Here is a 24,316-nt window from a genome sequence, read left to right on the forward strand (position 1 = left end):
ACCTCAATTTTAAGCTTTATGTACAGAGAAGAATGCATGCAAACAAGAGCAAACCTATACCTAAATTAAATGGTAATATCATATAGATTCATATCGAATGATAGTAATTTCCCGTGATGGAAAATTAGAAGTTAAAAAACAATATTCCTATATGTATAGGAATATAAGCCTTCGGCTTATGTTATGCTTCAATTTTTCAGCTTTTTGTTCAATTTAGTAATAAATATATACACGAAATATAAATATGCATGTTTATAAATTAACCCCAGATAATAAAGTTGCAATTAAGACAGTTAATGAAATGATTCAACACTTCAGAAATTTAATTAAAACCCGGCGTGTTCTAAATTAACATACAATTATTAGCATATCATATATTTTTTAGCTACACACGTATTTCAAACTAATATATATGAAGTTAATTGCATGCATGCATGATATTAGTTCCTTGACATTTTAATAGAAATATGAGAATGTTTTCCACATCTTCAAATTGTATATTATTAAAAGCCTTAAAATATTAGCTAATAATATGTTATATGGCCGGAACTAATGGAAGTTCATTATATTATAGACCGCGGTTGTTTAAAGGCTGCCTAGCTATATATGCATTAAATATATACACGAAAATATAAATATGCATGTTTATAAATTAACCCCAGATAATAAAGTTGCAATTAAGACAGTTAATGAAATGATTCAACACTTCAGAAATTTAATTAAAACCCGGCGTGCCCTAAATTAACATACAATTATAAAAGCATATAATTACTCCATACCGAAGTTTATTGACAATTTTAGCTTGCATGCAGCTCTTTGCTTTGTAAGAGCAAAATGAAAAAAAATCTCTTATAAGAATGCATGATCGTGAAAGATTGTTGGGGGGGTTAATATTTTTATATTCGCTTTTAGCATTGGTAGTTTCTTTTCATTTGTTTACTCATTTAACGATCGCCAATTTAATTTGGTCGGCAAAATTTCTGTTATTTTATTATGTTTATATAACGTTAGAAAAATAAAGTTGTAGGTTAATTTACTGTTTATTAAGTTAGTCAATGAATATATAACTTTACGCCTCTACCATAGAGTTTCATTAAATTACTTTAGCTTATATAGTTGCAATTAATTTGGATGATTATAAAATTGATTGATGTTTTCGACTTAACCACCGTTAAACCAAGCAAAATTTTCAAAAACTGACCACATTATGAAATCATAGTTATGATAAAGTTATTATACATGTCTATAAATTTCTCAACCTGTGTCGGGTTATATATAGAAACCGGTAATGCATATGTAGATATTAAATGTTAACATGTAAATTAAATGTCCGATAAAGACTAATTAAGTACCTTCATGCGAATGCGCGGACAATATATTAATATAGGCATGCGTCCATGCTTCCAGTTCAGTTTCCAACGACGGTCGAGCAGGAACACGAAAAACAACTATCAACCTTTTGTCTGTTTTGTAAGAACAATATGAAACACTTTCTTAAATCAGCATTTTTATCGGTAAAATTTCTGTTCCTTGTCTTGTTACCGCTGGCTGTTAAAATGGAAGAGTACTGCAGTGACGAAGATGCAACGAACATTGCAACACCTTTTCACATGTTTTTAAAAGGTAACATGCGTGCATACAATATAAATTTCTTTTGTCTGAATGACATAAATTTAACCTCACAAACAAGGCTTGATGCGTAGAGAGAAACCGCCATAACAGTATGGGTTAATTTTCGGTTGAAAATACATGCATGCATGCATGTTTATATTTGGGTTTAAAGCGTTATATACCACCATTTAGAAACGTTGAATCATGAATTGTACTTTTATAATGTAAGGAAGAGTCATTTTAAGCAGGTTTAAGTATGGTTTGAACATTCATAATTTAATGTACAGTTATTTTATAATTATGTATGCGGAGGGTCAAGTCGTATTTCCCCGCTGTGCGCAGATATATGATAGCAATATACGATCTTGTCTAAATTTTGAATAAAAATGCGAAAAAAGACCTACATCTATCAATCCCATTTTTTACAAGCTTCGAAACATATAATTACTAGCTATATGTAATATATACATGTTTATGTTTATAACATTAATAGATAAATAAAAATGTAGGACAGTTCATATAAAATTTCAAGCGCAATCGTTTCATGCTACACAATAAAAAATTAAAGACGTTTCTTCAATATTAGAAAAAACAATGGCGCTCAAAGCAACGTGGCGAACTAAAATTGCACAGCAAGTTTTCAATGTCCATCTTGATTATAGATGTCTGTCCTCTAACAAAAAACAAGCTATATGAATCCACGTATGGTTTGCACAGCAGTTGCGCTCAGAAATGTTTACAAAATCCATTCTGTGCTGGGTACAACTTCAATAAAAAGAAAGTGAAGCCAAACTGCCAGTTAACAAACACACTCGACCACGACTTTGGTGATTGCAACATAAATGACAAGGGCTGGATATTTTACCATCCTGTAGCCCCAAGAAAGGTAAAATGCAACAACCTCAATTAGATATATATCTATAGATTTGCACTATCTTGGTGTAATCACAGACAAAATATATTTGGGGCATCGAATACTAACTGCCCGAGCCATGTGCAAGAGTACTAATTACTCCCGGAATACGAAATTGAAGTTGTCTGCCATTATGTCATAGACGTGGCGTTTTTGTAAATCATGCATATGCGTATGCGCGATTTTAAGACGAGTTCAAAGTTCAAACTGGTAACTAGCAAAGTTAAGGTTTGCTGAATCTAAACTGATTTTGGTTCGCGTCAGCATACTGACTTAAATTTTTCATAATACTGATAATAGTTTTTCAAAACTTCAAAATACTTCATATCATTTAATCGAAATCGTAAAATTGTTTGAATATATATATAGTTTAGTATTTTCAAGCACGAAGCCGGTTGTAAGTTTATATGGGGATTTACCAAGAAATGAATGACACTCTTTGAAGTTTTTCATAGCACATTTATTGTTGAATATATATGATAGCTGGAGTTGAATTTGATAGCTGGAGTTGCATCTGACGGGAAGTCGATTTTCCAACTAATATTTTGAATGATGTAATAATACCGAATTAATTTACGTAATTAGAAAGCTCCAACAAATTTCGAAGATTTAATTTCATTTTTTATAATAGGGTCAAAAATCATTAACAGTTATTTTGCGAACTCGAGTCGTATATGCGCTGAGCTATTAGTATTGCATATATACGACGAAAGTGAGCGGAATAACTGTTTTATTATATACACAAGCGTTGCATGGATAAAAACATCTTTCAAATTTATTCGCATTAGTGACACACACTCATATATATACACGCATTAGTGGCATACACTTTTTAAAAATTGAATAATTGAATCCCGTATATCGTGTTTTTTTTGAACATTTTAATACAGAAGGACGGAGACGAAACCATTTTTGTAAAAAAAAGTTGAATACATTTGTTTCAAAGTCGCTTAACTCCCCAAATCTTGCCGCCATTTTGTTTACCTTTCTGGCTCTATACTAGACAGATTGCGTACGTTTGTTGCGTATTTCGCACAAATGCTTAATTATTTATCACGACTTACACAGCAACATAAAACTGCGAAATCGTGCGTTATTATTATCACTTTCGAAAGTACGTTTATGACAAATGAGGTTTTTAGCACCATACAAGTTATTGTTGAATACTTTGCTAAACTTCTATGGGCATGGGATACCAACTTCATATCAACGGGAAAGGTTTATGTAATGTAGTTGACCTGTGATTTTTGTGTAAGCATTGAGCACGGAGATAAATCGTTAGTATTCCTATTTATTCAGGTGCCATGCAGTAAAATGAAGCGTTGCAAATATGGCGGTAAAACGATTATTGATCTTCGAAATGGACCTGGATCTGATCCATACCGATGCAAATGCCCAAAAGCATACAAAGGAGATCTTTGTGAAATCTGTAAGTATATATATATATATATATATATATATATATATATATATATATATATATATATATATATATATATATATATTCAATTTACAAGGCTCTAAGAGAAACTAAATGCAAGGAACTATGACGAATTTATATATTAATATTAATATGGTAGAGTATATAGTTTTATATAATAATATAACAAATTGATCAGTCGTTGCTTGTTTATTTTGTCAGACATTTTAGTACGTGTCTTAAGCTAGCCAATAGCATTCCTCTATTCCTATAGATCATGTACGCGTCCAATATTTTTAATTTTTTTACTATTTTTCTCCAAGTAGGGAAAACAAAACACTATCTAGTCCTTATCACAAATAACGTCATACCGACAGTAAATCTATAACTGAACAGACAACGGTTCAATGTTATCTGTTAAGCTTCATTCTTGTTTAGCCACCCTAGCTCAGTCAGTGATATTGCTTGAAGAACCAACTTTACGAGCAACGTTATCAGCGTGGATCCCAACAGCCGGACATTGGACAATCTGTTGGCGTGCAACTACTGACGGATGGTCGGCCTCTACTTTTCATAGAAATTGTGATCACAAGAAGCCAACTGTGACTATTATTAAAGTTGATCAATATATCTTCGGAGGCTACGCTACAGCATCATGGGAAGGTAAGGCTAGCGATTCTAAACGCCTCACTATTTGCAGTATTTAAAAAATGAGAGGAATTTTTGTGAGATTTGAATATATTTCAGTATAGAGTGAATATATTTAAGCAGCTGAATTTTTGCACACACGTTTTTCATGAATATTTACTCCTGAAAGATAATTGTTAAATCATCAAATTGATTTTAATCTTCATCATATCCATTTTTAAATAAATTATGTTTGTGGTGGGTTTATCATTTAATTGTGATTATTATTTATCTAAAATAATTCACAGCCTCTGATTGGCTAATAGCCATGTATGAAATCGTCATGTCCAACGTGTGACGTCATAACGTGTGATACGACTCTTTACTTGCACGCTATTACGTCATAACGTGTGATAAATAGTCGTATCCCACGTTATGACGTCACACCAATGACGAAGACATCAACGTCTCAAAGGAGCGGGAATGTGAAACCGACACAAATTTAAGCGAACAATTCAAGTAACAACTCAGCCCTCGGCTTCGGTTGATAACCACAAACTTCGGTTTGATATTTCTTCATATAATGTTCAACCTCATTCAGCATTAATCGCCTTCTCATATTATCATTTCAGCATTAATCGACTTTATATCAGGTTGATTTTGTGCGAGCGGTGAAATCACTTCGACGATAGATATAATCAAAGTGAAAATGAGTAAATTTAAAATCAGACAATTAGAAAACACGAATAAAACATAAAGTATATTATTATTTCGATTTTTTAAAAGAAATGCTTCATGACAAATTGAAGAGGGGTATGGTTCGCGCTTTTATATATAATATAGTTAGAAAATATATGTTCATGCATGATGGGGGCGTTGCATGTGAAAACTTATTAATAAACCGTGAAACACATCGTTAAAGAGATAGTTAATAGTCAAAAAACTTTGCCTTACCAATGAAAACGCTATGTTGCAACCAAATTCGAGTTATATATACGAAATCATCAACAATATTAGCCTTTTTCACGATGACGAATATGCCATCATTTTTGGGGTACTTTTTTCAAAAACCGTGCTCGGTTACGGCGACTGTCTTTAATTTTAGGCTGAATTTAATCTTCAAATGGTCTGTTTATTAAAAAAAATTGCTTTTGATGCTTAAACATATTTTTTAAACCCATTTCAGAAAATTGAAAGCACCCCAAAACGTCATCGCGTGAGAAAGGCTAATAGGACTAAATCCATACCTTTTAATTTGAAATATCGCGATATTAATATTAGCTATATATAGATTATTCAAAATTTATGTGAAAAGTGAAATTTTGAGAACTGAATGTCTCTTAACTACAAATTGACAAACAAAAAGTCCTTTAAAGCACTCAAACACAATGTGCGCATATTTCACGAACTATAGGCTTTTGAGTTATACATTTTGATATAAATTGGTAAAAAATTCATCAATTTATAAGTCTCTTTTCGGACTTTATGTGCCCTATACCTAGCTGTGGTGAAACCTTTTATGTACAAAATTAATGCAGTTTCTATCGTCGACTTTCTTCAATCGCCTACTTGCCACCGACTTTGTTTTCAAAACTTGCTAGGAATGTTTATCGTATCGTATGAAAACAGCTTTATAAAAACAGTTCCTGGCATCTCCGAATTAACATTTTAATTCATTTTTTACGAGTTCAAAGTCAATATCTCAAAGAATTTACACTAGGACATTTTTAAGAAGAAAACCATGCACCCGCATTCCAAAACAAATATCATTCTGCGGTAATTTTAAGCAACGCTGCAGTCTGCGGACACAATTTAAATTTTGTTTATTAATAATAACGTCACTCATCTAAAAAAGCCAATCGCCTCGCGTCTTTTACTATCAAGCCTGCATGTATCAGTCTCTTCTCGCTTAAAATTGAGTTTTTACTCTACATTTGAATGCAAATCAACCAACTAAAAATGGTAACATAGAGATGTAAAGTATAGAAAGCAAAATAGATGGGGGGCAGGAGCTTTTAACGTATAGAAAATAAGGGTGTTAAGGAAATTCTTTATTACTGGACGCGCGTGTTTAATGCGCCATGATAAGATAATGAGAAGAAAAAGAAAGTACGATAGCTGCTTGGCTTGGATTTGTTGCGGTACGGCTATATGCATGAATATATATTATATGTTTCATGATCTATTATACGATTTATATACGAAATATACAAATATCAAACAATTGACTAAGAGGAAAAACTACTGAATAGTACGTGGTGTGCTCTTCAATGCATGAACACTAATTGGGATTTTATTTGTGAGTGTGATTTTCTCAACAAACAGTTTCGTAAAACGCGTAAGTTACGCAGTTTAAGGTGACTTGGTACTTCAACAACGAGTTTTAGTTAAGTGTACCTGTGTACATAGAAACAAGCAGAAAAAAACAAGGAAGAATCTGCTGTTCTATGAATTGTCTGGGTTTGTGAAGACGTCGGGAAACTTTCCAGTGCATGGTGGTAGAGCATGCACTAGAGCTATAGCTATTCTCCTGGGGCCGGTTGTACAAAACCCTTTAACCACATTTTGCAAAGTAAATCCTATAGTGAACTCAGAAATACACGGCTCTGATTGGCCAATTCTGTCCTTAGAAGTTAACTACAGTCTTTTATACTATTTTCTAACCGGCCACTGGACAATAATAGCCATGCATACGTATGATAGTGATTATAATCATGCTAATTTTACCTAACCATTATTATGGTCGCATGCGTTTATATTTTTATTACTCCTTACTTAATTGTATATTGTGTGATATAGTTGTGAGTTGTTGTTTAACGGTGAGTGGAAGGGTTACTCAAGGGTTACTTAAGGGTTTTCAAAGATGTTTGAATGATAACAATAAAATGTAGTGATGAATCACTAAAATGGTCGGAATTTGGGCGTCATCAAACGCGTATAGCTGTGCAATGCTTTTATCGACTTACCATTGGTTTGAATGCCCGCCCCAGCCCACTCTATTTTTCAACCACAAATTACTTGCAGCATGATATTCGATTATAATAACGAATTAGCGAATAGAATTGTGCCAAATGATAGGATTTGGCAATCATATAATATAATTTGACTCTATATGCGTTTATCTGGTGTTCAACGGGAATAACGAAATTGGGTAACAGGTGCAAAATGAACGCGACAAAAACTTTACCATATTTTTCATTATAACAGGAAGTAGATGCAAACAAGCGCAAGGTTCATTCATTTTCTCATTACGGAATAACGAAAGTCATCCGCCATTTCAAGCTCAATGATTGATCAAAACACAGTGTATGCAATTTATGCCTACCCAGATTACGGACCAACTTTTGGAAATGGTTGGGATATTCACATATCAGACAATGCTGCTTCGAATACCAACTCGTACACGCTTTTTAACGACTATCAAGCCCCAACATCTGGTATCAGCGACACCAGCACCATCCTGGCAGGAAGTCGTAACTTCTCTCCACGTGAAATTGAAGTATTCTACCTTGAGTAATTGACCTCAGTACTTTAACCGAACGTTGAAAACCAAAGCAGAGGTTATATAATTTATACAAAAAATAACTGTTGTGAACTTATCGTGAAAAGACTTGACATAGCATAATAATTTATTTACCGAATATAACTACAACTATTATTTAGCTGCAAAATCTTAGTAGAAAATTTCTCAGTATAGAATTTCAAGTATGCAAAAGTTCAAAAATGTATAGCTATAAATAAACCACTTGTTTACATATGAAAAATTAGCCGCTGGCATTGGACCTTAAAATATATTTCGCGCTAACACACACTTGCGACGACAAAAAATAATGAAAAAAAGAAAACAAAAAAAATCCATCAGTCTTTCAACTCTGTTGCTTAATACCGGCCCTTTCCCATTCATCGCAAAAAGACTTTAAAACCATGTAATTAAAATCAATCGAAAAGCTTCTATCATGCAGTATCTTCTCATATAAAAGAGTTTTCACTGTATATTTTAATGCAAACCAACTATGTATGGTAACATAGAAACGTTAAAGTTAATGGCAATCTAAAAGGTATTTCATTGGATGAATACTCTCGCAGCGAGCTTAATTGGCTACTAGTATGCTAGGTGAAAAAGTCTTATAATTGGTAAGTATAATAATTAGTGTGGTGCAGTGCTCCGTTTTATGTCTAAAGCTCAACTGAAATAAAATGTGTTTTTAGCACATTCTGTCCACCTGGTCTTCAAGAAACGTGAACAAATTATTATCCGCCTTCACAAAAAGCCTGCAACCTCTACAAAAACACACCTGGAAGGCACACGTTCATGTTTACAGTGATATACACATGCACCACGCTTCGCTACATTTTGTTCAAGCATCAATGATCGAAGCCGTTCTAATGATTACTAGCAAGCGGGATTTCTGCGCAAAAGAATACACATACACACACGCGTTTTTTGTGGGAGAAGAGGTTTAGAGGAAGCACTCCTATAGGATGTAATTCTTTGTGGTCAATCTTTCATCCCAAAGACTCGTTCTTAAATGGCCTTTAAATCGTTGTCCTGAGGTTTATATTCTCCCCATTAGGATTCTGCAAATGCGCACAAGCGCGTGATGTCATGTATGCGCATGACGCGTCGGCGAAAGCGCAAAAGTCTAGTGTTTCTTTAAATGATTGTCTGCATGCTGGACCGTCTCTTAACCCGCTTTTATTCGATATTCTTGTTCGTTTCCGAGAGCAAAGCTTTAAATTTTGCAAACTGTATCTTTGAACAGAGCGATTTGCCAAGTGGGACGATTGAGCTTGCGCATGGTGCTTATGCGTGACCCTCTGAAATGTTATTGGTTGTTTTTTCGCGCCAAATGGAAAAGGAGTCTAATTGGTTGGATTGAGCAGGTCAAATGATGTTCGCGTGCGATGCCATATTGGATCTACTAACGCATTGGAGCGCCGGTTTGACGCATGTCTGCATGGCATGCCGCCCGCATGCAAACATATGTTTTTTGCCAAAACCGAAGACACACCTTGATATGAACGTTCCCTCGTTAACTCTATTCTATTATTGATATACTAAGATAGCTAAAAACAGCACCGGCTAAATATCAAATTCCTAAACCCGTGCATTTGTAATTATTCTGTGAAATCACTAAGTTGAAATAATTCATCAAAGTTCATATGAAATATTATCATGCTTTATTTTTTGTTTAAATGTACTAGGTGTACAATGCATATTAATTTATTTTGTCATATGGATTCAGAAATATCTGACCCTGACTGACATGGCAAAAGTGACAACCGAGACTTCGTGTTGCAACATACCTCGTTAAATATTTTAACTAAAAACAAGCAGTAGCGACCTGATCTATTTTTTTTGAATTACGAAAAGATTTCAAACTTCTTCTTATGTTACGCGTCCATTTTTTCCGAGTTTCCAAATTCTATTGCATATAAAATTACAGCAACTAGTATATTTAATGTAAACAGTCCTGAATATCTTGATGAAATACCGTCAGCGTTTAATAATAGCGCTCAGTACAACGTTTCCTACCAAGTTCAGTATAAGCCATATAAGCCTTCCGTTTGTTTACTGAAACAACATGAGACAGTATTTCTTTCACCAAAAATTCTGTTCCTTGTCTTGTTGTTTGCACTGCATGGCTGTTTTAAAACTGGGCCCAGTTGTATAAAAGACTAGTTACTCCGCCTGCGTATGCGCAGCGGAGTCTTAAAATGCCATGGTCTTTTTTCCTTTTAGTGGTCGTAGTTTTGGGCGACAGAAGTTGGCATTTCTATAGCTAACCCAAGACAACTTCATTTTTGACCGAGAAGCCCTGGGTTACACGGTCCACTGATTAATTATGTACATCAGTTGGCATGCAGGCGGAGTGAACGCCTTGAGCAGGCGTCTTGTTAACTTTTAACTGTAGTTAAGGACAATATTGACTAATCAGAGTTGTGTATTTCTGAGTTAACTAGGATTTAACTATGCATGCAAAGTGTAGTTAAATAGTTTTATATACAACCGGCCCCTGAAGAATACTGCAGTGTTGCATGAAGATATGGAACGATACATGTAACGTGATACTTGCATGTTTATATAAAAAAATCTACAACTCAAAGTTTGTTAGTTGTTATACCATGTTATTCTTATTATTAATTGAAATTTACTACGCGTAAATTTGTTTTAAATTGGCAAATTAATTATTGGAATCTGAATAATTTGAATTTATATATAGTTTCATTTTTATTACAGATCCATTATTTTATATGCGCATTAGAAATTTTATTTGCACATGCATGGCAACTTTCCATGCACGGGTATATATAGACTTGCTACAAGTCGACTCTGGGTATATATTGTAAACTTGTCCTAACTACAACGCAACCTCGTACCCAGATTACAACGTATAACTAGATAAATTAACGCCATGCAACAAATGATAGCAGATCTTATTAACTTCCCGCGTGTGTAGTCGCATGTTTGAAAAACGCCAAAGTGGAAACTAAGTAGAATAATATTTTGAAAATATTTATTTTACAATATATTGAATTTAATTAATAACCTGTAAAGCCGACAGATACGTCATTGGTCAATTGATATGCGATGAGGCATGCATCATTTAATATTGTCACTGAGTAAATACAGGAAATTCTAGCAAATTCTAGTTAAACATTACCAGCTCAACTTTCACTACACAGTTCGCTTGGAATGTATGCGGGGTAAATAAATGGAGGCAGCTGGTCGTTTAGCTTAAACGAGTACATGCGAATAGAAAGCAACATGCAGTTCAATTACTTTTCATTGCTAGCACATTATTCAAATTGCGCCGTTTGGAAATAATGATCGTGATTTTTAGGAGAACCGGCTATATGAAATACATTGAAAAATGCCATCGAATGTCTGAATATTAATAAATAAAGCTCATCTGATAGAAGCTATCGAGCTTATATTTACAGTGCTCGTATAGACTTATAGCTTACCACTCATCAGAAGAGAATGTGGCTTGTGAGAAAAGGCGCAACAATTAATGTTTTAAAAGGAACCACCATTGATTTTGACTATATGACTATACATTAATTTTTATTGTTTGGAATCTCATTTGAATAGCAACCTGTTATATGTGAGCACGAAGTTTAAGGAGAGCAAACAAGAAATGACAACCTGTCGTAGCAGAAAATAGCACTTAAATGATTGTGACGCAGTTAGCTTTCATAACGACGCGATCAGGAGGTGTATGAACAAGCTCTGTTCAGTGCATTAAGACCAAAATGAAACGCTTTTTTAAAACAGTCTTCTGCCCAGTGAAAGTTCTGTTCCTTTTCTTGCTACCATTTTCTTCTGAGACGGAAGAATACTGCAGGCCCGAAGATGCAAGGAATATTGCAACTCCTTTTCGCATTTTCTTAAAAGGTATAGTTTCTTTTCAGTCGCCTTATTACGGGAAGAAATATTTATCTAAATTATATATTATGTTATAAACTATATAATTGCATGCCTCTAATTAAGTCTACTATTTTATACAGTTATTATAGCCATATATATAATGCGCCCGTTTCAGATGTCGAATTTTTTCATGTCCCAAACCTAATGTTAATGGGCTGAAATCATTGTTTAGGTTTATTTGCATTCTTCATGCAATTGCCGCGCGGCACCTTAAAAGTTGTTATTAATATAACATGCATTTCAGCGCAAAAATGGCCGAAAAGTTATTTGCCATGTAGGGACTCTGAAATTTTGAATTTTTTTTCTCCTTCTGCTGCATAGAATCGGCAAGTGCATGCATTGTTGGCAACCAAAAAAGCAGACGTGTTTCAAGGATACGTTAGCTAGACTGTGGCCAGTTGTTCAAAGCTAGATTAGCGCTAACCCTGCATGATGGGTTAAATTTTAATCCAGTATTTTAGTTTATGTGCTTCTGAACCAATGTTCGTTTTAAAACTTTAGAAAATATTACTTCTGTCGGTCCAGAAAATATTTATGAAAAAAAATATCTAAATTTGTAAACAAGCGATTAAAAAATGAATGTAAAGATTTACTTTAACCCAGGTTAAGCTAACCTGCTTTTGAACAACTGGCCCCTGCATGGTGTTTCAGATCCAACTTACACAACTGCCGACAAAAGCTCGTACATGCACCTGCATGTTTGTGTAGTTGATAAGCACAACGCGGCAGTAAAAATACAGCAAAAAAGTACATTGCTCGTGTTTACATTGTAATAACATTTTAATATTTGTGTCAAATACTTATACTCGTGTTTTGTGCTTAGTAATTTGCACTCGTATGATTTTGGCATTAAATGCATTCCTATTCGTTCACTATAAATTTGAGTATAACTATATATTAATTTTTCTATACATATAGGTGATGGTGATTAGTGTTTCCATTTTTATTTTTTTCATTCAAAAAGTATAGGATTATTATATCGATTAAAACGTTGCTTCTATGGTTTTGAAATACAGCTAGGTGAAAACTAGAACGTTTAACGAACGCCCTTTTTCGTACTGAATTTTTCGCTATTCTATTATTTCTATAGCAGGTGTTTTTCTTGGCAACACTTTACAACATTACGTTTACAGGATGAAAACCTCAATTGTAATATTTACTTAATCACTGAGTGAGCTAGATAAAGACGTTTATATGGCAGGTGATTGTTCGATGATGACGTAATTATAATTTACTTATACCCTAACCCGGATTTTTATAACGTTCAGAAAAAAACCCGACTTGAATCGAACATCTACCCGAAACAAAGGTATTTTTCATCCCTTTTCAACAAAGTAATATCGCATATTCGTTGCGGCTCCTCCGATTTGGCAAAATTTTCAAACATCACTCGTCTATTAATCCCGAATAATTTATCCCGAATGTACTCGCCATCGCGCATGACTACCTGCACGTTGCAATGAGTACAATTTTGGCATTAGCTAATGGCACGATTAGTTCGCTCTATCACTTATTAATTACATATCTTCTGTAATCAAGAGATGTAATAAATTTTATTGATCTTCAATTAATATATAAATTTTAATTCATAATTTTTATTACAACAACACTTAGTAAACAGTATATACAATTTTGAATTATTATAAAATTTATCATAATTTAAGTTTCCCATTTTATATTTTGTACCATGAATAATGATTGGCTAGTTGTATACATAATAGAGTGATTTTCAATTACAACAGTGCAATTACAACTCTTGCATGGCGCAATCTATTATTGAAACGATAATTCGCAAGTTATAATTACGAATGCTTTTGCCATCATGAGAAATTTAAAACAGAGACAAAAGTAAAACACGCATAGACGGATAAATCTATATATAATAATTCGCCAATTCGCTATAAATTCCATATATTCCTATGTTTATAGATGTCTGCCCTTTAACAAAAAGTAAGTTTTTCGAATCTACGTATGGCTTGCAGAGCAGTTGCGCTCAAAAATGTCTTCAAAATCCCTTTTGTGTTGGGTACAACTTCAACAAAAAACAAATAAAGGCAAACTGCCAGTTGACGCACACGTTTGATCATATCTTTCATGATTGCAACACCAATGACAAAGGCTGGATATTCTATCGTCCTCTAACACCAAAAACAGTAAGTATATAGCTAACCTAAATTAATGCACGACGCAAGGTGATGTAATGTGATGTGATGCGATGTGATGTGATGTGATGTGATGTGATGTGATGTGATGTGATGTGATGTGATGTGATGTGATGTGATGTGATGTGATGTGATGTGATGTGATGTGATGTGATGTGATGTGATGTGATGTGATGTGATGTGATGTGATGTGATGTGATGTGATGTGATGTGATGTGATGCGACGCGACGCGATGTGATGTGATGCGATGCGATGTGATGTGATTTCTTCCTGTGTTTCTATACAGTTATAATAGAAACCTTTGTGGAAGTTTGGGAGAACTCGAAATAACGTGGAAAAACTCGCTCTAGTAGGCTATATACGTTCTTGTTATATATGTTCTGTGTATTTTAAATGTGATTGGTTCATTCGTAGTCACATGACTTTAAATAAATGCAATGTTTCCCGCTAGGGAAACAAGTGAAAAATTGTTGCCTGCTTCTTGTCATAACAAAGTAAAGTGGGTTTCTTTTTTAAATGTTTTTGTTCCTATATAACAAAACACTTAATGTACACTACCTCGGGAAATAGTGAGTTTTGTTTTCCCTCGAGTCTCAATGTTTCCCTCGACTTCGTCTCGGGAAACATTCAGACTCTTGGGAAAACAAAACTCACTATTTCCCTCGGGAGCATACATTAAGTGTATATTGTTTTCCCACTGATTATCTCTCGTTCTCCCAAACTCCCACGCGTGTTTCTATAACTGTGTAGAAACGACGGAAAATGTTTTATATTTCTTAGATATAAAATGATAACGCCCTTTTATATTATTCTATGACCTTTTTATAGGTGCCATGCAGTAAAATGAAGCATTGCAAAAATGGTGGAAAGACGATCATTGATCTTCGAGATGGCCCGAGCTCTGATCCTTACAGATGTGAATGCCCAAAAGGATTCAAAGGAGATACTTGTGAAATGAGTGAGTTTAAATTTTACTACATGTTGCCGCATTCACAACTGTGAGCCGTAAAGACGACCAAATACCTGAGGGTTTTTTAGGATTGAAATATTGTTGCATTTGAAGGAAAATATATCATTATGTTAGTTTTGACATCAAAACGTTTTTTAGCAAACTCACAAGATGTTTTCAGTTTTCATGCGACGTAATACTCTTAAATTGTACATGACTCCATGCAGACTAAGCGAAAACCGCGCAATTAACGAATCGCGGTAAAACTGTTCTAAAGCTCCCTAACATCGTCTGATCGACCGTCTCGTACACTGCAACGTGTTAATTGTTTAAATACTTGCAATTAGGTGATTTGGATAGTTCATTGATATTGTCTGCTGAACCAACCTTACGAAAAAAGTTAATTGATTGGGTTGGATCAAGCAGAAAATGGACGATTTGTTGGCGGGCAACTAGAGACGGATGGTCTGCCTCTTCGTTTCACACTAATTGTGACCACAAGACGCCAACTTTAATTATTATTAAAGTTGGTCGATACATCTTCGGAGGTTATGCTAATTCATCGTGGGAAGGTGAGGCTATTGTAATTAGCACTCTATTGTGCATAAATTACTTGTTCATCGAGCGTTATTTGGTTTTCAATATTATAGTTCGAGTTTTAAAGGTCCGTAATGTAAACAAACCCTACATTTTGAACTATTGTTGTTCCCCAAACATGACAAGTTGCCTACAGATGTATTATTTCGCTATGATGATGAGCTAATGTAAATTAGGCGAAAATCGCACTTAAAACCATGGAATTATAAATGGTCTGTTCAATCTTCGTACCCTGTCAGTGGAGAAAAATATTAATACGAGTTTTATTAGAACACTAGTAAAACTCACGTTTATTGGATAAAGTTGGCAATGCTATAGAAATTGAAAAACCTTTCCGGGAATACACGCCCAAACTCTTGATATAGGACGCTGTATGCATGAATGAAAACGACAAAATCTATATATATATTACAGGAAATGGAGGATGCAAACGAGCCCCGGGTTCGTTCATTTTCTCATTACGAAATAAAGAAAGTCTCCCGCCTTTCATATCGCAACTGAAGCAGGGAAGAAAAGGGTATGCAATTCACACCAGCTCAAGCGTTGGACCAGTGTTTGGAAATGGTCATGATATTTGGATATCAAACAACGCTGCTTCGAATTACGACTCTCATACAAATTTTAACGTCGGCTATCAAGCTCCACCTGGCGTCAAGGACACCAGAACCATACTAGCGGGAAGTTTCAATTTCTCTCCATCTGAAATTGAAGTATACTACCTATTGTAAGCTGATTAGATACTTAAATAGAACCATGAATTGCTAACCATTGTAACATCGAAATAGAAGTTCTTATTGATATACCTATCTATAGTTTTAGACCTATAGTTTTATAGTTAAAGACCAGAGATGTTTTGTAGAATGACACTGATTAATACAGCTTACTTTACATGTTTGTATGGACTATTATAGTATGCAGCAAAATTTTACAGCATAAACAATCACATGCAGGTCTAATTTGTCGACGCGCGCCTTCGAATTTAGCCTGCGAATAATAGAATCTATATTTATACGCTTATTCCACGGTGGGGGGAAACGCGATAAATAGAACGCCATTTTGGATGGACTATGTCTCACATCTCGCCTCGATTTCGTGTGTCACGTACTGTCGTACTCGATTTTGGAGTCCTATTACTGCATGTTTTTTTTTATTATTATTATGAAGGTTTATTAAAAACATATTTTCGCACCGATAAGGTGAATTACAATATGTCTAACATATAGTTTATATTAGTTAAAAAACAAATTATTACACAATAAAAATAGCTTCTAGATATAACAAAAGTCATATAGGATAAGAAGAATTGAAAATATCACACATTGCCGGAATAAAACTGTTCTTATACCGATCTGTCCGACATTTAGGGAGGTAATAATTCTGATTATTTCTAAGGTTATAGTTCTGTGAAACCTCACGAGTGGTGGGTAACAAATGATGCAACAAGCGAGACCAAGGTTCCTGAATCTTTTTAAAAGTATTTACACATAAATCACGTCTCCTATCGTCCAAACGAGGGCATTGTGCTAAATTTAAAGCATCATCGTAATGAAGCCCTGGATAAATTATACGTAGAGCTCTTTTCTGAACAAGTTCAACTTTATCTGATAAGTATTTCGGAAGATTACAATGCCACGTTGGACAGGCATACTCAAGAACTGAGCGTATCAAGGCAAAATAGATCGCAAGAAGATCAGACGGAGAGACACCACTACGACGCAAAATCCGTATGATATATTATCGTTTGGAAGCTTTCTTCACTAATACTTCTGTATTATCTTTCCATTTAAGTTGGTTGTTCATCGTTAAGCCCAACACATTAAACGAAGAAACTAGATCGAGATGTTGTCCATCAATACAGAGTCGAGGTAAATCTGGTTGGTTGTGAAGGAAGCTAATTATCATCTCCTTACATTTTTTACCATTCAGCTTCATATCATTCTGTTCTGCCCAAGATTGAAGTGCATCAAGGTCAGATTGAAGAGTTGAAACCTCGTTAATTGACAGGAGCTCCGAAATTGTGACATCATCGACAAATTTCCAATGATTTGTATTAAGTGACTTTAACTGCAAATCGTTAATCATTATTAAGAATAGGATGGGTCCCAATTTGTTCCCTGAGGGACCCCTCTATTAACAAAAGCCCAATCAGAATTAAAGCCATCGATATTGACAGACTGGCGACGATTAGAAAGAAAGTCGCAAATCCATGGGACCAGTGACTCTCTAACCCCAAGCGAGAGCAGTTTTCTAACCAAAATATTATGGTTAATGCGATCAAATGCTTTGCTAAAGTCCACAAAGCAGATTCTAAGGAAACGGGACGAAGTATATCCAACGTTTTAAGCCAATTGTTGATCATATCAATAAGGCAGAAAGTCGTTGATGTTCCCTTTAGGCTTCCAAATTGCTGTGGGTCGATTTTATGTTTAATATCATCTAACATCCAATTAACGACGAAATCTTCAAGGATTTTTGATAAGTTTGCTGTGAGAGAGATCGGACGGAGCTCATCTTCACAGCATACAATCTGGGTCTTGGGGACCGGTGTAATAATAGCATCTTTCCACATCAAAGGAACCTCTCCAGTAGATAAGGATGTATTAAAAATGGTGGAAACAGGATCTGCCAGTTCGTATGCAAACTCCTTGAGAATACGGTTAGGGATACCATCAGGACCATGTGATTTAGAGGTGCTAACCCTTCGCAGTTTCTCACAAACCTCTTCAGGTGTGATGGTAGGTACAGGACAGGAGGCTGGAAGGTACGATGGCAATAAGGAAAGGTTAAGCGGTGGAAGGTCAGAACTTACACTAACAAAATGGTCATTCAACAACTGGGCTAGATCTTTGCCAGAAAGGGTCACACCGTCTTAAACAATATTGATGGCATTTGTAGATGGTTTCTTCACGATAACATTTTAATGGAGTTCCACCATTTTCTTGGATTACTAGATTTAAGGTTCTCTACTTTATTAGCGTAGTATGAACGTTTACACACTATTTCATTTCTTACTTTCCGTCGATAATGGCGCCAGAGCTGCTGGTCTCCCGAGTAGAAAGCTCTCTGTCTCTCGACTATGGACTGTTTTAAAGCTGGAGTAATTCACGGCTTATCTGTACTATGGAGCTTAATTACTTTTGTTGGAAATTGCAAGTCAATTCCTGAAATAAGTTCATGGGTTAAAGAAGAGGCCAACTCTGAGGCAGTTGCAGTATTTTCAACGTTTGCAAACCACTCGTGTGTTGAGCACCACCTGCCAAAAGCGTCACATGCCGACTTTGGAAAACAGCGCGTGCTCTTCTTGGTTGTATTTTTGCCGTAAGGTTTAGTGTTGTTCCAAGACTGCGAAAACCATTTAACAATACAATGGTCAGAGGAACCTAACGGTGCAACAACAACCGGATCATAAAAATATTGAGACAAATCAGTAATAATCAAATCCAATATATGGTCACCTCGTGTTGGAACTTGTACTATCTGTTTTAGGTTATGATGGATCAAAAGATCACGGACATCCAAATTATTGAAATCACCAAGGATAGCGACTCCCCAGTCCGAATGGGATAGCTTAACGAGATCTAATTTGTCTATAATAAAGGATACAAGATCCCTCTTTTCTTGTACAGCGGTGTCAGGCGGGTTGTATAAAACACAGCAAATAAGCCCAGCTAATTGTCTTGGAAGGCGATAAGGGCGTAGAGAGATCCACATGCATTCAAAGGCCTCATTCTCTAGGTCACGTCTCCTTTTACATGGTATATCGGTAGAGACAAAGGCTGATACACCCCCACCTCGGCCGTAGGACCTGTCGTTTCGAAAGATGTGGTACCCATTATGGATATTATTTGGTCATTAATTTCATCGGTAAGCAACGTCTCAGTAATAGCAACAAATTCCAGCAACTGCATATTTAAGAGAACTGACAACTCGTCAATTTTAGGTAACAGTGAACGCGCGCTTATAAGATAGAAACTGGGTAACATTACGGAAGGAGATGTTTCTTGACTTGATGTAACATGTATATTCAACAAATTATGGCTATTGACTTGCTGGTGATATCTTAGCTCTCGGGGAAAGGTAATTCGTACAGGGATATTTATACCATCAGAATTTACATCATCGAAAAAAGTTAATTTCTCATTAGATCGCGAACAAAATCTAGGTAGCTTAACCAGTCTTTCGAATTCCCCAACTTCGGCCGTTTTATCATTGAAGGACGATCCTTCCAGAAACTCCCCCGAAAAGGAGACTGGTTTACCGCTTTACTTGATGTAACTTGTATATTTGACAGATTAGGCTTATTTGCTTGCTGATAATATCGTCGCTTTTGATGTTTTCGGCGTGAGGTGATTCGTATACAGGAATACATTTGTTATCAGAATTTAAGTCAGCAGAAAGGTCGGCTTTCCTGTTACGACGCTAACGAGGCACAGGTAGTTTGACAGCTGGGGCGTACTGATTCAGGCCCTGATGTGTGATAGCAGCAGGTAATGTAGTTGATGGTAAAGCTGTAACCGTCGTGTGAATTATTCCAGGAGTAATTGGCCGTGTAGTTGGTAGTGTAGCCTCCCTGTGAGTTGTTCCAGGACGATAAATACCCAAATCTGACGCTCGCAAATGGTTTGATATTCGAGCTGGGGTGAACGTTTCTGGCACTGATGTGTGATAGTAGCTGGTAATGTAGTTGGTGGTGTAGCTGTAACCATCGTGTGTAGGTTATTCCAGGAGAATAATCACCCACGCCTAACTCTAGTGAATTAGAACTGAGTTGATGTTGACTTTCATACACTTTTCAAATCAGGTCTCATATATATAAAAAAAGAACATAACAAAACCTAGGCGAATTTTCAACTCCGTCGCTCACGCAGGAGTAATAAGAAATACATGTACTTATTTCAAGATGACCTCATTAATATGCAATGAAGCTTGAAAGTGACTATTCATAATGAACGGGAAAGAGTAAAATGAGCGAATTTCTTTAAAACTTTTCTCTGAATTTTTTCTTCAGTATACATACTCCTCTTAAAACAATAACCCTTTTTCTGTAGCTTTAAAAGGTTTATTTCTCAATCAGGGCATACTACAGCTGCATAAACCACTACACTATACTTCTGCTCGTGAAACTCCGAGTAGCGATAACTAAATAAATTCATTTTAAGATATAATTTCATGTATATATTTACATGTCATAGTAAGGAGAACAATATTGATATTTATAAAGAAACCAAAATAAGCGATATGTTTTAAAGTCGCATAATTCTATTTATATATTTGCATATAATTATACTGACATAGACAAGATATAGATATAGCTTTCATCTCAGTAAAAGGAGTATTTTATTAGGGGCATTTTATGCGACCCATTGAACCTGGTCAATCTCTTTACTCTTCACGTTCTTTTATAAATGTTCTCGCACAGAAATTTTCAAATATCGGCAGGCTGATAACACGGCGAAGGTGTAAATATATATACAAACCAATTATTTTATCAAAATATCTCAAAAGTGTATATACGTATTGGATGCAAAGTAACCCATTTCAAGCTTTCTTAGCATTTCGAACACACTTTACAAATTAACATTTCTCAAATTATAATTGCATTGGAAGTGGCAAGGAAAATTGCATAGTGTAAGAGCGCGCCTTAAATAACCGGCCACTCAAGATCTCATAATTAAAGTGAAATGTTTAAATTTATGGACCAAGTATAGGAAAGAACTCAGACGTCCAGCTTGTTCTCTTGTTAATTATTAATCTCCACTGTTTAAATGCACTTCGCTGTTTTAATTAACGTCGTATGCCGATATCAAACTCTGTGTAGACAAAAGGTATATCGTGTTTCAAGTTAGCGCGCTTCAAGCTGCGCGCGGCTGTATTATTTGACTCATTTGGATTTTTCCTGCTCGTGCGTTGTGCGTAAAAAAAATTTTAGTTACCAGCGGGATTTAAAAATTCACCTTCGGCACGTCTAGTAATGCAATTTTCATACAGATTGATCTTGTTTTATAGATCTGGACTTTGGGGTTTTTAAGTGACCTACTCGCGAAAGTGATAGGGAAACTGGAGCTAGCGCTGTTGCAATACATTGTGACGTCTAGTTACTTCCATTTTTGAAATCTACATGATTTTGCGAAAATTTTGATACCGAATTTATACATATTCAAAGCGAATTAAGAGTGGTCCAATGGCTCTATATTCGATATTCCGGGTTTTTTTCTCGATTTTGGTTTTGTTTACCTCATTAATCCATTCCGTCGAAGGGATAGAGCATTAATACGAACAAAATACGCCTTTTTTACAGACTACAGTTCCTTCTTTTAATTACGAAGTAAGTAAGTATTAAAATTATAAATTTTTGATGATTGTCCATATTGAAAAGTTTAAAATATATTTGTTCGGAGTTGTTCGAAGTTGATAATCACTCTGTGTCTTTATATTTCAGCTTACAAAAGAGCGGCAGCAAAAGAACGGAGAAACCTATGGCTATGAATCTTCTTTTAGTCAACGTGCTTGCGGACGAAAACTCATTATTATTAATGTATTCATCAGCAAAACGCTGAGCCGGATGGCTTCAAAATTCGCTTTATGAATTCGCTTCGATCTCGACGCCATTTTTTTTATGGCCGCGCGGTATTGCTCTCAAAAGGGACTAGACTCTAGCTAGGGCAAATGTCCCAATTTGTACTACAAGAGTTTGATATTTAACGTTGCGAAAACAACTAATTTCATCTCTCTCGCAAGGTGTTGCAACGTCAGAAAGAGACGTTAATTGTTTCAATGTTGCATGAAATTAATAATAAACGTTTAAGAAACATTGTTATTATAACGTCGTTCAAACGTTCCTAAAACAAAATTGATCCAATTTGCACTTTCAAATTTTTCTCAACGTCGGTTCAACGGTAGAGATCACGTTATTCCAACGAAAAATCCAAGCCATTAGACGCGCCCAACATTTGGTTAAGCGCATTATAGTTCTCGTGTGCGCCATGCAGGCCTGAGACAACGATATTCATATATAGCGACTCTTCAATAAACAGTCGGTTGCGTCACTTAAAATTACAATACGCGTTGTTTTTTTCTTGAAAAATATCACAGTTCGAGGATTGATCTTAGTAGCTATATAGATATACTATACCATATATAGATACAGCTATATAAAGACACATTTCTTAAGACGAATTTGGAACACTGTCAATAAGCGATATTGTTACTGACGTTTCTCTAGAATCTGTATAGAAACGTCAATAGCATTGCCTGTATATAGACTAACTTTTTACTAAGAATGTTAGATACATGTACTGAATCCCCATGTGTTCATTGCATGCGCAACGTAGATAGATGAAGATAAACTCATTCATGTTAAAAGAATAATCCATAATTATTATAGTTCACCCATGGAAACTGGTCAACAGCTGTAGCTTGTTCCGCTCATGAGTTAAGCTAGTCACGAATGGAAACAGTTTAACCACCAGGCAACAGAAAAACAGAGGTTTCTTAAAGCAATTAAGACTTTAATTCCAGTTTGAAATAACGTTTCGTAGCAACCCGCCTTTGTAATTTATTTATAAGTATATAGCTATATATAGCTCCTCAAATATATGCTTAGTTTAGTTTTGCAAACGACACGGTCACAAACAACGATAAAGCAATTTTAGTGAATTTTATGTCATCGCTCCAGAAAATGAAACAATTTCTTAGAAAAGCATTTCTGTCGGTAAAGTTTGTATTCCTGGTTTCGTTGCCGCTGGCTGTAAAAATGGAAGAATACTGCAGTCCCGAAGATGCAACAAGCATCGCCACTCCTTTTCGCATGTTATACAGAGGTAAGGCGTTAAATTTTGATGTTCGATCGTTTGTAAAACTTAATCCCTAGAAACGTTTGAAGAATATATTGCTATATTTCCGTAAAGGTATATATGTTTTCACGAAAATCGAAATTGCATTACAAGATAGCCGCCAAAGGCTAGCTGTTACGATGTGAGACCGGAAGAAAAGAAATGAATGTAGGCCCACTTCGTGTACAAGATAGATTTTTAAGTCCTGTTATATTAAACAACTGGAGAGCTGAACATGTCAAGGGCTATATGTCACGACTTTAATTAAACTTTATCTCGTGCATGTATATTAGTATATTTAAAAACGTCGATGGGCCAAAGAAATACTTTTGCGACATGCAGAAATCATGAGAAATGAAAGCTGATGAATTTTATTCAATGGGCTGTTTGGCGGGATGAAAACAGGTTGTTATAGCTACGACAGATTGCAGAGCTTCCGAGTCTTCACGAGCAATATTTTCGCGGCGGAAATATATTAACGAGGCGGAAATGCCTCGTTATCGAGCAGCAATGTTGTTTTATAAGCAGATGAGCATCTTCTGTGCATGGGCAATTACGAAGAATGAATTCCTATTTAAAATCCTAAATTGCTGCGATTCTTTCATTTATAGATGTCTGCTCCATAAGCAAAAACAAGCTGTTTGAATCCACGTATGGTTTGCACAGCAGTTGCGCTTAGAAATGTTTGCAAGATCCACTCTGTGCTGGGTACAACTTCAATAAAAAGAAAGTGAAGCCAAACTGCCAGTTAACACACACGCTCGACCATGAA

General features: G+C 35.4%; 2 protein-coding genes across 2 annotated transcripts; both read left to right on the forward strand.

The window, feature by feature from the left end:
* The first annotated feature begins 1,556 nt into the window (after positions 1-1,556).
* LOC114521156 lies at positions 1,557-8,088 on the forward strand. Its single transcript, XM_028541574.1, has 5 exons — positions 1,557-1,623; positions 2,274-2,497; positions 3,824-3,953; positions 4,383-4,607; positions 7,901-8,088. The coding sequence occupies exons 1-5, from the start codon at positions 1,557-1,559 to the stop codon at positions 8,086-8,088; spliced, it is 834 nt and encodes a 277-aa protein (XP_028397375.1).
* A 5,943-nt stretch (positions 8,089-14,031) lies between these two features.
* On the forward strand, positions 14,032-16,440 carry LOC114521239. Its single transcript, XM_028541623.1, has 4 exons — positions 14,032-14,156; positions 14,995-15,124; positions 15,463-15,687; positions 16,127-16,440. The coding sequence occupies exons 2-4, from the start codon at positions 15,010-15,012 to the stop codon at positions 16,438-16,440; spliced, it is 654 nt and encodes a 217-aa protein (XP_028397424.1). The 5' UTR covers positions 14,032-14,156; positions 14,995-15,009.
* The last annotated feature ends 7,876 nt before the right edge of the window (positions 16,441-24,316 follow it).

Source organism: Dendronephthya gigantea, unplaced genomic scaffold (genome assembly GCF_004324835.1).
Source record: "Dendronephthya gigantea isolate DGI-Jeju-01 unplaced genomic scaffold, DenGig_1.0 000000F, whole genome shotgun sequence".
NCBI classification, from domain to species: Eukaryota; Metazoa; Cnidaria; class Anthozoa; order Malacalcyonacea; family Nephtheidae; genus Dendronephthya; species Dendronephthya gigantea.

Bases quoted from the DNA above. Each gene is read 5' to 3' on its own strand.
- LOC114521156 (XM_028541574.1), top strand. From the start codon at position 1,557: ATGGAAGAGTACTGCAGTGACGAAGATGCAACGAACATTGCAACACCT. The intron at 3,954-4,382 runs GTAAGTATATAT...ATTCTTGTTTAG, and splicing joins AGGAGATCTTTGTGAAATCT to CCACCCTAGCTCAGTCAGTG. The intron at 4,608-7,900 runs GTAAGGCTAGCG...ATGCCTACCCAG, and splicing joins CGCTACAGCATCATGGGAAG to ATTACGGACCAACTTTTGGA.
- LOC114521239 (XM_028541623.1), top strand. From the start codon at position 15,010: ATGAAGCATTGCAAAAATGGTGGAAAGACGATCATTGATCTTCGAGAT. The intron at 15,125-15,462 runs GTGAGTTTAAAT...ACTTGCAATTAG, and splicing joins AGGAGATACTTGTGAAATGA to GTGATTTGGATAGTTCATTG. The intron at 15,688-16,126 runs GTGAGGCTATTG...TATATATTACAG, and splicing joins TGCTAATTCATCGTGGGAAG to GAAATGGAGGATGCAAACGA.